This window comes from Scyliorhinus torazame, chromosome 1, assembly GCF_047496885.1.
Source record: "Scyliorhinus torazame isolate Kashiwa2021f chromosome 1, sScyTor2.1, whole genome shotgun sequence".
NCBI classification, from domain to species: domain Eukaryota; kingdom Metazoa; phylum Chordata; class Chondrichthyes; order Carcharhiniformes; family Scyliorhinidae; genus Scyliorhinus; species Scyliorhinus torazame.
In genome coordinates this window covers 407,321,259-407,334,747 of record NC_092707.1, presented here as the reverse complement: position 1 = coordinate 407,334,747, position 13,489 = coordinate 407,321,259, and the positions used below count along the sequence as shown (strand labels likewise).

The following is a 13,489-nucleotide window of genomic DNA, read 5'->3' as shown; positions in this document are numbered from 1 at the left end:
GTTTCTGCGTGGCTCCTTTGTCCCGTTCTGGGGAACCCGCCATCAGGGACTGGTTTTGGCATGACCAAAGATCCCATTGACGAACGGAGCTGGAAAACCAAGCCCAGTATGTGAAAAGAAAGATACCCAAATACCAATGGAGTAAAGGGATATGGGGATAATGCAGGGGGGTGGGGGGGAGGCATTGAAGTGGATGGTCAGTGCAGATTTGATGGGCTGAATGGCCTCCTTCTGCACTGCAGGGATTCTAAGATTCGATGAACTAGGATGTGTATCAAATGGAATGGAGATGCCTCTATTTATTTGTCAATGAAGTATTTTACAATGAAGTATTTTACAATGAAGTATTTTACAATGAAGTATTTTTCGGCAAATAAACAAACAGCAGCGAGAAACCAATCAGCCGCTTCCCTTATGCTGATATCACTTTATTATATTTGGGAGGTTAATTTAAGTAAAATATAAGACTTGGGGCTGAATTTTCTGGCCCATCCCACGGGCCGGATCTATGGTCCCCTTGATGGTGACCCCCCCCCCCCCCCCCCACAGAGGGTTCCCTGGTGGTAGAGGGCGAGAACCACGCAAAATGTCATAGACATCAGGGAGACTGGAAGATCCCACTTTTGGCCAATGGCAAGCTGCCTCCGGCACCAGAAAACATGCCACAGAGGGAGGGGTGGGTGGAAAAACCTGCCCAATGTCATCCACACCAATCAATCGCCTCCCTATCACCCTTCATGTCACTCCTTGAGTTTATTTCCCTCAATATATACTGCTTTGTTGAGCACCTTGCTGTGAGTTTCCAGTATCCTGTTTTTCTCTGTTGGTGCTGTAGCTTGAGACTTGTATCTCAAGGGGCTGGTTTAGCACACTGGGCTAAATTGCTGGCTTTTAAAGCAGGCCAGCAGCACGGTTCGATTCCCGTACCAGCCTCCCCGAACAGGCGCCGGAATGTGGTGACTAGGGGCTTTTCACAGTAACTTCATTTGAAGCCTACTTGTGACAATAATCGATTTTCATTTTTTTTTTCATTTCATTTGGTCTTGACTATGGATGCTGGAGATTGCAACATTATATAGTTTATGTCAAGGAAATATGTGGGGGTGAAGACCGTACGAAAGAATTTGCCCTGACACCATTTCTCTTGGATACCCTTGTGAGACCGTCTTCCATATTCCTGGAACCCCCTGCTTTACAGCATCTTATTTCAGGATAAATGTTACTACAACTGGCCTACTCTGAGTGAATTAACTCAAATCCCACCCTATTCCTTTTAAGAAACAAAACATTACATTCGGCTTTGTGAATAGGTAGGAAAGCAAGTTGTGAGGAGGATAGAGCCTGCAGCGGAACAGGGATAGGTTAAGTTAGTGGGCAAAAATTTGGCAGATGGGGTATGTGGGGCATGAAAAAATGAAAATCGCATATTGTCACAAGTAGGCTTCAAATTCATAGAATTTACAGTGCCGAAGGAGACCATTCGGCCCAGCCAGTCTGCACCGGCTCTTGGAAAGAGCTCCATACCCAAGTTCAACACCTCCACCCTATCCCCATAACCCAGTAACCCCACCGAACACTAAGGGCAATTTTGGACACTAAGGGCAATTTACCATGGCCAATCCACCTAACCTGCACATCTTTGGACTGTGGGAGGAAACCGGAGCACCCGGAGGAAACCCACGCAGAGGATGTGCAGACTCCGCACAGACAGTGACCCAAGTCGGAATCAAACCTGGGACCCTGGAGCTGTGAAGAAATTGTGCTATCCACAATGCTACCGTGCTGCCGTTACTGAAATTACCGTGAAAAGCCCCTAGTTGCCACATTCCGGCGCCTGTTCGGGGAGGCTGGTACGGTAATTGAACCGTGCTGCTGGCCTGCCTTGGTCTGCTTTAAAAGCCAGCGATTTAGCCCTGTGCTAAACCAGCCCCTCTGTGATATAATGAGCGTTTCTACTTTAGGAGGAAACATAGAAAAACAGAATATTATTTCAATAGAGAGGGATTGCAGAATGCTAAGGTACAGAGTGGTCTGAAAGTTCACATGCAGGAAAAACGTAGCATCATGCAGGTACATCAAAGAAATAGAAAGGCAAATGGAATGTTGCCCTTTATTGCCAGGGGAATGGAGCATAAAAATACAACTACAACTGTACAGCACATTAGTGAGACCACACCCAGAGTACTGTCTCCAGTTTTTGTCTCCTTAAGGATGGGTGTATTTGCAATGAAGTTCAGAGAATGTTCATTTGAACCCCGCTGGGTTTGCGGGGTTATCGAATGACGTAGGGCTGTACAGGTTGCATTTATACTCATTGGAGTTCAGAAGAATGAGAGGTGATCTAATTGAAACATGATTCTGAGGGGGCTTGACAGGGTAGATGTCGAGAGAATGTTTTCCCTCACAGAAGAATCTAGAACTGGAGGACACAGTTTCAAAATAAGTGATTTTCCATTTCAGATGATGAGGAATTTCTTGTCTGAGAAGGTTGTCTGTCTCTGGAATCCTCTTTCACATGGGGAGTGGAGGCTGGTATGTTGAGTATATTCAAGGTTGAGTTAGCTTTTTAATTGACACAGAGTTAAGGATTATGGGGAGATATGTAAAGAAGTGAAGTTAAGGCCATCAGATACGCCATGATCTTGTTGAATGGCAGAGCAGGCTCGAGGGTTCAACTGGCCTAACTCCTGCTCCTATTCCTTTTTAAAAATAAATTTAGAGTACCCAATTCATGTTTTCCAATTATGGGGCATTTTGCCGTGGCCAATCCATATACCCTGCACATCTACTTCACTTCCCTTCCTTGATCTTTCTGTCTCCATTCCCGGCAATAGACTATCTACTAATATTTACTGGAAGCCCACTGACTCCCACAGCTATCTGGACTACAGCGCTTCGCACCCTACACCCTGAAAGGACTCCATCCCTTTCTCTCAGCTCCTTTGCCTCTGTCGCATTTGTTCCGATGATGCCACTTTTCAAAATGGTGCTTCAAAAATGTGTTCCTTCTTCCCCAACCGTGATTTCCCACCTACAGTATTTGACAGGGCCCTCAACAGCGTGAGGTCCATCTCCCGCGTCACTACCCTCGCCCCCTCCCCTCCCTCCCTGAACAAGGATAGAGTCCCCCTCGTTCTCACATTTCACCCCACCAGACTCCGTATGCAAAGCATAATCCTCTGCCATTTTCGGCAACTCCAGCGAAATGCCACCACCAAACACATCTTCCCTTCACTCCCTCTGTCAGCATTCCGCAGAGACCGTTCCCTCCGAGACAATCTAGTCCACTCCTCCACCACACCCAACACCTCTCCCATCACCCATGGCACCTTCCCATGCAATCGCAGAAGGTGTACCACCTGCCCCTTTACCTCTTCCATGCTTAACATCTCAGGCCCAAAACACTCATTCCAGATTAAGCTACATTTCACTTGCACCTCTTCCAATCTGGTCTATTGCATTCGCTGCTCCCAATGTGGTCTCCTCTATATCGGAGAGACCAAACGCAGACTGGGTGATCGCTTTGCTGAGCATCTTCGGTCTGTACGCATTCAGGACCCTGACCTTCCCGTTGCTTGCCATTTTAACACAAGACCCTGCTCCCATGCCCACATGTCTGTTCTTGGCCTGCTGCAATGTTCCAGTGAAGCTCAACGCAAACTGGGGGAACAACATCTCATCTTCCGGTTAGGCACAGTACAGCCTTCCGGCCTCAACATCGAATTCAACAACTTCTGATGATCAGCTCTACCCCACCTCGACCCATTTGTTTTTATCCGATTTCATTATAACTGTCTATTTCTATTAATTTCTCTCTTGCCTTTCTTTATATCTATTTACCCCTCCCATCTCATCCACGTTACCTTACCCTTTCTCCCCTTTGCATCCCCCTTCCCCTCCCCCATATCTTCATTGGTCACAGTTTACCCTCTGATGTTAGTTTCTCTGCAGTTTGGCCTTTCACACCTTTTGTTCTCTCTGGGGACTGCCATTAGCACTCTTTCTCCTTGCTTTCTGTGGCTATTAGCACCCTGTTTCCCTGGGATTCTGTGACTATGACTCATCTTTCATTCTCACTCCACAGTATGAATATTTCCCACTTTCTCTGTCTTTAGTTTTGACAAAGGGTCATTTGACCTCAAAACGTTAGCTCTTTTCTCTCCCTACAGAAGCTGCCAGACCTGCTGAGATTTTCCAGCATTTTCTCGTTGGGTACCCTACACATCTTTGGGTTGTGGGGTGAAACCCACGCAAACACGGGGAGTATGTGCAAACTCCACACGGACTGTGACCCAGAGCCGGATCTAGCCTGGGACCTCGGTGCCGTGAGGCAGCAGTGCTAACCACTGTGCCACCGTGCTGCCCCCCTGCTCCTGTTTCTTATCTTCTTATGATCTTAAAAAACCAAGACACAAGAATAGAATTAAGAACATAAGAACTAGGAGCAGGAGTAGGCCACCTGGCCCCTCGAGCCTGCTCCGCCATTCAATGAGATCATGGCTGATCTTTTGTGGACTCAGCTCCACTTTCCGGCCCGAACACCATAACCCTTAATCCCATTATTCTTCAATAACTATCTATCTTTATCTTAAAAACATTTAGTAAAAGAGCCTCAACTGCTTCGCTGGGCAAGGAATTCCATAGATTCACAACCCTTTGGGTGAAGAAGTTCCTCCTAAACTCAGTCCTTAATCTACTTTCCCTTATTTTGAGGCTATGCCCCCTAGTTCTGCTTTCACCCGCCAGTGGAAACAACCTGCCCGCATCTATCCTATCTATTCCTTTCATAATCTTATATGTTTCTATAAGATCCCCCTGCATCCTTCTAAATTCCAACGAGTACAGTCCCAGTCTACTCAACCTCTCCTCGTAATCCAACCCCTTCAGCTCTGGGATTAACCTAGTGAATCTCCTCTGCACACCCTCCAGCTCCAGTACGTCCTTTCTCAGGTAAGGAGAGCAAAACTGAAATGAAAAATGAAATGAAAATCGCTTATTGTCACAAGTAGGCTTCAAATGAAGTTGCTGTGAAAAGCCCCTAGTCGCCACATTCCGGCGCCTGTTCAGGGAGGCTGGTATGGAAATTGAACCGTGCTGCTGGCCTGCCTTGGTCTGCTTTAAAAGACAGCTATTTAGCCCAGTGTGCTAAACCAGCCCCCTGAAAATACAATACTCCAGATGTGGCCTCACTAACACCTTATACAATTGCAGCATAACCTCCCTAGTCTGAAACTCCATCCTCGAGCAATGAAGGACAAAACTCCATTTGCCTTCTTAATCACCTGTTGCACCTGTAAACCAACTTTTTGTGACTCATGCACTAGCACACCCAGGTCTCTCTGCACAGCAGCATGTTTTAATATTTTATAATTTAAATAATAATCCCTTTTGCTGTTATTCCTACCAAAATGGATAACCTCACATTTGTCAACATTGTATTCCATCTGCCAGACCCTAGCCCATTCACTTAACCTATCCAAATCCCTCTGCAGACTTCTGGTATCCTCTGCACTTTTTGCTTTACCACTCATCTTAGTGTCTTCTGCAAACTTGGACACATTGCACTTGGTCCCCAACTCCAAATCATCTCTGTAAATTGTAAACAATTGTGGGCCCAACACTGATCCCTGAGGGACAGACACCACTAGCTGCTGATTGCTAACCAGAGAAACACCCATTAATCCCCACTCTTTGCTTTCTATTAATTAACCAATCCTCTATCCATGCTACTACTTTACCCTTAATGCCATACATCTTTATCTTATGCAGCAACCTTTTGTGTGGCACCTTGTCAAAAGCTTTCTGGAAATCCAGATTTACCACATCCATTGGCCCCCGTTATCAACCGCACTGGTAATGCCCTCAAAAAATTCCACTAAATTAGTGAGGCACGACCTGCTGTTTATGAACCTATGCTGCGTCTGCCTAATCGGACAATTTCCATCCAGATGCCTCGCTATTTCTTCCTTGATGATAGATTCCAGCATCTTTCCTACTACCGAAGTTAAGCTCACTGGCTTATAATTACCCGCTTTCTGCCTACCTCCTTTTTTAAACAGTGGTGTCACGTTTGCTAATTTCTAATCCGCTGGGACCACCCCAGAGTCTAGTGAATTTTGGTAAATTATCACTAGTGCATTTGCAATTTCCCTAGCCATCTTTTTTAACCCTCTGGGATTCATTCCATCAGGTCCAGGAGACTTGTCTACCTTTAGCCCTATTAGCTTGCCCATCACTCCCTCCTTAGTGATAACAATCCTCTCAAGGTCCTCACCTGTCATAGCCTCATTTCCATCAGTCACTGGCATGTTATTTGTGTCTTCCACTGTGAAGACCGACCCAAAAAACCTGTTCAGTTCCTCAGCCATTTCCTCATCTCCCAGTATTAAATCTCCGTTCTCATCCTCTAAAGGACCAATATTTACCTTAGCCACTCTTTTTTGTTTTATGTATTTGTAGAAACTTTTACTATCTGTTTTTATATTCTGAGCAAGTTTACTCTCATAATCTATCTTACTCTTCTTTATAGCTTTTTTAGTAGCTTTCTGTTGCCCCCTAAAGATTTCCCAGTCCTCTAGTCTCCCACTAACCTTTGCCACTTTGTATGCTTTTTCCTTCAATTTGATACTCTCCCTTATTTCCTTCGATATCCACGGTCGATTTTCCCTCCTTCTACCGTCCTTCCTTTTTGTTGGTATAAACCTTTGCTGAGCACTGTGAAAAATCACGTGGAAGGTTCTCCACTGTTCCTCAACTGTTTCACCATAAAATCTTTGCTCCCTGTCTGGTGCAGGTCCACCATTATCTTAATTATGCAGCAACAGGTTCAAGGGGTTCCTCCTGTTCCCTTTTTCAGCAAGAAACCTTGCAGAATAAATACTAAAACCAAGGCCAAACTAAGTTTGAAATGCCCATAGGTTGCCAGGAGTTTGATCAAGGTACAAAGGCACGAGTCAAAGGTCTTTGTGTGAATACTCCTTTTTCACAATTTCCTTTAATCATTGCAGACAATATATTCAAGCGAAATTAAATATTAAAGTTGATTCTGTGACTCTCGAGCTTGCAGGAGGTTGTGTTACACATATGGTCCATATCAGGAATCCATGAATTACTGGCATCTGAGATTTTGCCAAATTTTCAGATTCTCACACAATTGCATCTTTAATATTCAGGGACAAATAATCTGTACATTTACTACAACCATTTCCTTTGCAGGAGAAAGGTTGATCAACATGGAAGGCGAGGGACCTCAAGCTGTAAATCCTGTTCAGAATGCCTTCAAGGCCATCACTAAAGCCTCTGATGTTAGGAAGGACACTGAATTACTCTTAAAGCCGTACAGTAACTGGGAACAGTTCTTGATGCCTGGCCCACTTTCTGTAGCCATTTTAGGGGAAATTATTTGCATTTCTGCTGGAGAGGACTTTGAAATAGACAAGCATGTACCTATGGGCGGGTTTAAGTACATGAAATATCGCAAATCTTTCCGTGCCTCTTTGGTTCAAGTAAGCAATCAGGGCTGGGAGGCTTTTCAGGAAGCTCACAAGAATATGGATCAAATCCGGCTTCACAGTTTGACAGTTCCAGGTGACATGAAAGATGCCGTGAAGTTTATCATGCAGGATGATCCTGAAATCACAAAAAGATACCTCCCAATCCCATTGGAAAACATCAAATCGTCTGCAGATAAATGCCTGAAACTGGCAGAAGGTGTGGAGAAGAAGTTCGACTTGGTCATCCGTCTGATCGATGAATTACTGGAGGCGTGCACAAGTTCGAAAGGAGTATATGAGGAAAAACTACATCAAATAAAAATCACAAAAGAATTAACTGAAATGAAGGAAAAAGCAGCAAAAGAGGCAAAAGCAAAGGCTGAAGAATATCAGAAAGATTTGGAAGAACAGATGAAGAAAGCACAGGAGGATTATAAAACTGCAATGGATTCTGTACCTGTTGGCTGGAATGCTGTTGCAATGGGTATAGCAGAAACTATAGCCGATGGTTTCAAAATGTTTCTTTGTGGAGGAGTTGTAAAAACACTGATCAACTCAGCTGCGAGTGTTAGTAACACTGCTATTAAACATTTCTCCAGTATGACATCCAACTCCAAATATACTGAAGGATCTCTCAACAATATCATATTCAAATCAGATACTCTGCAATTTTTAATATCATTGCTACTGTATTTCCTGACTGAGGATGGCAAAATTGACATGAAGAAAGTAAGGAATGAGAAGGAGAGACGTTCACACACACAACTTTGTGAAGAGAATTTGGAGCAATTTCAAAAAGAAGCTGGGAATGGAGGCGATTGCAAGGAGAAGGATGCTGTCCTTGAGATCTGCAAAGCAGGGATTGAAATATGTGAGGAACTGGAAATGTTGGCAAAACCGCAGCAAGTTGATGCAAAAACAATGGAAAATCTAGCTGCAGAGATCAAAAAGGTTCAGACCAAATCAATTCAATTTGCTTCTCACAGCAAGGCATTGACTGGATCCATGGGTGTAACTGCTACTCCACCACACATGGCTGAAGCGCAGTCAGGAGAGGGTGAGAGTGGTTTGGGAATGGCCACAAGCAATGCCAGATTCAAGGTGGAACAATCCTCAGCACAGCTTCGAGCTTCACAGCAAATGTATGAGAAAAGCTTTGAAAACATGAAGGAGACCAATAAAGAGCTTGAAGAGGTACTGGAAACACTGAGAAAGTGTAAGGCAAAGGAAATTGATTTTGATAAAACTGTGGAGATGCTCCTAAAAGGATTGGAGGCATTAGGTCGTGTGAAAGAACAATGGGGTAAGATGGTCCTCTTCTTCACCATGATGTCCAACCTGATTGGGAGCTGCCTGGGGAAATCACTTAACAAATTCATTAAATGCAGTGAACAGGCTTTGGAAATTTCCAGCTATTCACATGACAAGTTCCTACAAGACCTGCTGTACACACAGGTCTCTCAAGCCACCAATATTGCAAGTCTTGTACACATGATTTCTGAAACTTATGTTGAGGTCTCCACCCAACATCTGATGGGTCGTGTCAATAGTTTGGGGAAACTGATGGGACTCGATCCAAAGAGAGATGAAGTTAAATTTAAAGCTGAACATAAGAAGTTTGGAACAGACTGCAGAGAAGCTTCGAAAGCCATTGAGGATCTTGTTAAAAAGAACAAGGAGGATTATCAAAAGCACACACAGGAGAGAATTGACAGCATTAATGACAGTGTGAGAGCCTTGCTACCACCAGCCACACCAGAGGAAATCAAAGCACTTCAAGATATTGTTGCAGAAAGCACACAAGCTGCAATTGTGGAAATGTCGGAAGAGGATAATGATCAGTATGTCTAAGACTGAGATATTCTACCCCCACCCCCGCCCCCAATTCCACCCCTTGCTGAAGATAAGATCATTGCAATCCATTCGGAGTCTCATGTGAGATTATAATTCAGAAATTAAATTCATGCTGCCAAAAGTTATTTTTAGAAAGTGATGAGCAAATATCTGCTGATAAATGAGCTCAAGTAATCAGGTTGAACACAAAAAATCAATTCAACCATCCAGGAATACTAAGGTTCCCACTGCAGCACTCCATTGGTCCTACATGGGAACATACATAGAAAACAGAAAATAGAAGCAGGAGGAGTCCATTCGGCCCTTTGAGCCTATTTCACCATTCATTATGATCATGGGTGATCATCACGTTCAATACCCTGATCCTGCCTTCCCCCCATATCCCCAAGAGCTATATCTAATTCCTTCTTGAAATTATTCCACAGATTCACCACTCTATGGGTGAAGAAATTTCTCCTTTTATTTATAATAATCTTTATTGTCACAAGTAGGCTTACATTAACACTGTAATGAAGTTACTGTGAAAAGCCCCGAGTCGCCACATTCCGGCGCCTGTTCGGGTACACGGAGGGAGAATTCAGAATGTCTAACTCACCTAACAGCACATCTTTCAGGACTTGTGGGAGGAAACCGGAGCACCCGGAGGAAACCCACGCAGATACGGGGAGAACGTGCAGACTCCGCACAAACAGTGACCCAAGCCGGGAATTGAACCTGGGACCCTGGCACTGTGAAGCAACTGTGCTACTGTGCTGCCCAGTCCTAAAAGGTTTATCCCTTATCCTCAAACTAAGACACCAAGTTCTGGACTCACCCACCATCAGAAACATTATTTCTGAATAGTTTCAATCTGATCCCCTCTCACTCTTCTAAACTCCAATGAATATAATCCTAACCAATTTAGTCTCTCCTCATATGGTATTCCCGCTATCCCAGGAATCAGCCTGGTAAACCTTCGCTGCACTCCCTCCATAGCAAGAACATCCTTCCTCAGATAAGGACACCAAAACGGCACACAATACTCCAGGTGTGGCCTCACCAATGCCCTGTACAATTTCAGTAAAAATCCCTATTCTTATACTCAAAACATCTCACTATGAAGGCCAACATACCATTTGCCTTCTTTACTGCCTGCTGTACCTGTGCGCTTACTTTCAGCGACTGGTGTATGAGGATATCAAGGTCTCGCTGAGTATCCACCTCTCTCAATTTACACCCATTCAAATAATAATCTGCCTTCCTATTTTTGCTACCAAAGCAGATAACCTCATAGTTATCCACATTATACTGCACCTGCCGTGCATGTGCCCACTCACTCATCCTGTCCAAATTCCGCTGAAGCATCTCTGCATCCTCCTCACAGCTCACCCTCCCACACAACTTTGAGTCACCTGCAAATTTGGAGATAATACATTTAGTTCCTTTGTCCAAATCATTCTTATATAATGTGAACAGTTGGGGGTCCTAGCATTGATCCCCGTGGTACCCCACTAGACACTGCCTGTCAATCAGCATAAGACCTATTTATTCCAACATTTTACTTCCTGTGTGCTAACCAGCTTTCTATCCATCTCAAGACACTGCACACAATCCCATGCACTTTAACTTTACATATGTGAGACCTTGTCAAAAGCCTTGTAAAAGTCTAACTAAACCTCATTGAAGCTTGTTTTTCTCAGAACGTCCGGTGCATTATTCATGCCCTTCCTTTGTGACGACAGAAGCAAAGTATGAATTTAATTCCTCAGCCATTTCTTTGTTCCCCGTTATGAATTCCCTTGTTTCTGTCTGTAAGGAGCCTATATTCGTTTTTAATCTATCTTTTTCCCTTTACATATTTATAGAAAATTTAACAGTCAATTTTTATGTTCCTGCTAGCTTACTTTCATATTGTATTTTCCCCTTCCTAATCAATTCCTTTGTACGCCTTTGCTGAATTTTAAACTGTTCCCAATCCTCGGGTGTATTGCTTTTTCTTGCTAATTTTTATGCCTCTTCTTTGAATCTAATACCATCTCTAATTTCCCTTGTAAGCCATGGTTTTCACACAGTTCCTCTATAACTCTTGCGCCAAATAGAAATAAACAACTTTGGGAGTTCACCCATTCATTCCTTGAATGCCTGCCATTGCCTGTCCACTGTCCTTCCTTTCAGTAATGTTTCCCAATCTGTCATAGACAGCTCATGCCTCATACCATTATAGTTACCTTTATTGAGGTTCAGGACCTTGGTCTCAGAATCAACTACCTCACTATTCACCTTGATAAAGAATTCTATCATATTATGATAAATATGATTTATATTTAATTAAAAAGCGCTGGGGAAAATTAATGTACAGAGAGATCTGGGTGTTCAGGTCCATTGTACCCTGAAGGTGGCTGCGCAGGTCGATAGAGTGGTCAAGAAGGCATATGGCATGCTTTCCTTCATCGGAAGGGGTATTGAGTACAAGAGTTGGCAGGTCATGTTACAGTTGTATAAGACTTTGGTTCGGCCACATTTGGAATACTGCGTACAGTTCTGGTCGCCACATTACCAAAAGGATGTGGATGCTTTGGAGAAGGTGCAGAGGAGGTTCATCAGGATGTTGCCTGGTATGGAGGGCGCTAGTTATGAAGAGAGGTTGAGTAGATTAGGATTATTTTCATTAGAAAGACGGAGGTTGAGGGGGGACCTCATTGAGGTCTACAAAATCATGGGAGGTATAGACAGGGTGGATAGCAACAAGCTTTTTCCCAGAGTGGGGGACTCAATTACTAGGGGTCACGAGTTCAAGGTGAGAGGGGAAAAGTTTAAGGGAGATATGCGTGGAAAGTTCTTTACGCAGAGGGTGGTGGGTGCCTGGAACGCATTGCCGGCGGAGGTGGTAGAGGCGGGCACAATAGGCTAGACAGATACATGAATGGGCAGGGACCTGAGGGATGCAGATCCTTAGAAAATAGGCGACAGTTTTAGATAGACGATCTGGATCGGCGCAGGCTTGGAGGGCCAAAGGGCCTGTTCCTGTGCTGTAATTTTTCTTTGTTCTTTGTTCTATGGTCACTCATCCCCAAGGGCTCTCTCACAACGAGATTCCTTTCTCATTGCACAACACCCAGTCCAAGATAGCCTGTTCCCTTGTTGATTCTTCAACGAATTGTCCAGAAAATCATCCCGTATACACTGCAGAAATTCCTCCTCTATTGTACTGTGACTAATCTGACTCACCCAATCTGTATGCAGATTAAAGTCATCCTTAATCACCAATGTTCCTTTATCGCGTGCATCTCTGATTTCCTGCGTAATGCTATTCCCAACATTACCACTGCAGTTTGGTGGTCTGTATACCACCCCTCAGAATGTTTTTTTTGCCCTATGGTGTTTCTTAACTCGACCCATACAGATTTCAGATCATCTGTGCTAATACCTTTCCTCAATACTGTATTAATATCTTTGTTAATCAACAATAGATCTCCACCATCTTTTGCTTTCTGTCTGTCCTTCCTAAAAACTGAATAGCCCTCATTGTTTAATTCCCATCCTTGGTCACCCTGGAGTCATATCTCCATAATCCCAACTATATCATACCTCTTTACATCCAACTGGGCAAAAAATTCATCCATTTTATTTTGAATGCACTGTGCATTCAGGTATAAAACCTTAAGGCTAGTCTTTTTAATGTTCCTTGTCCTGTCCAGACGATGTGTGTTACTTTGTCGCTATCCGATACAGGCCCTTGCTTTCTCTACCTATCACTTTTCTTATTTTCCTTGCTGTCTTTTTCTCTTGTTCTTGATTCCCCCTGCTCTGAATCCTGGGGTCACAGGGGAATCCCCTGTATGGGGCAGCACGGTAGCCTTGTGGATAGCACAATTGCTTCACAGCTCCAGGGTCCCAGGTTCGATTCTGGCTTGGGTCACTGTCTGTGCGGAGTCTGCACATCCTCCCCGTGTGTGCGTGGGTTTCCTCCGGGTGCTCCGGTTTCCTCCCGCAGTCCAAAGATGTGCAGGTTAGGTGGATTGGCCATGATAAATTGCCCTTAGTGTCCAAAATTGCCCTTAGTGTTGGGTGGGGTTACTGGGTTATGGGGATAGGGTGGCGGTGTTGACCTTGGGTAGGGTGCTCTTTCCAAGAGCCGGTGCAGACGCGATGGGCTGAATGGC

At 44.2% G+C, this 13,489-nt stretch overlaps 1 protein-coding gene across 1 annotated transcript in view; it reads left to right on the top strand.

Annotated features, from left to right (window-relative positions):
• LOC140428208 (uncharacterized) overlaps positions 1-13,359 on the top strand; it is a 29,672-nt gene extending 16,313 nt beyond the window's left edge. Inside the window, exon 2 of the mRNA XM_072514403.1 lies at positions 7,216-13,359. Coding sequence (XP_072370504.1) covers positions 7,233-9,344 — 2,112 coding nt within the window. The 5' untranslated portion in view covers positions 7,216-7,232 and the 3' untranslated portion in view covers positions 9,345-13,359. The remainder of the gene's footprint in view (positions 1-7,215) is intronic.
• Positions 13,360-13,489: the final 130 nt, after the last annotated feature.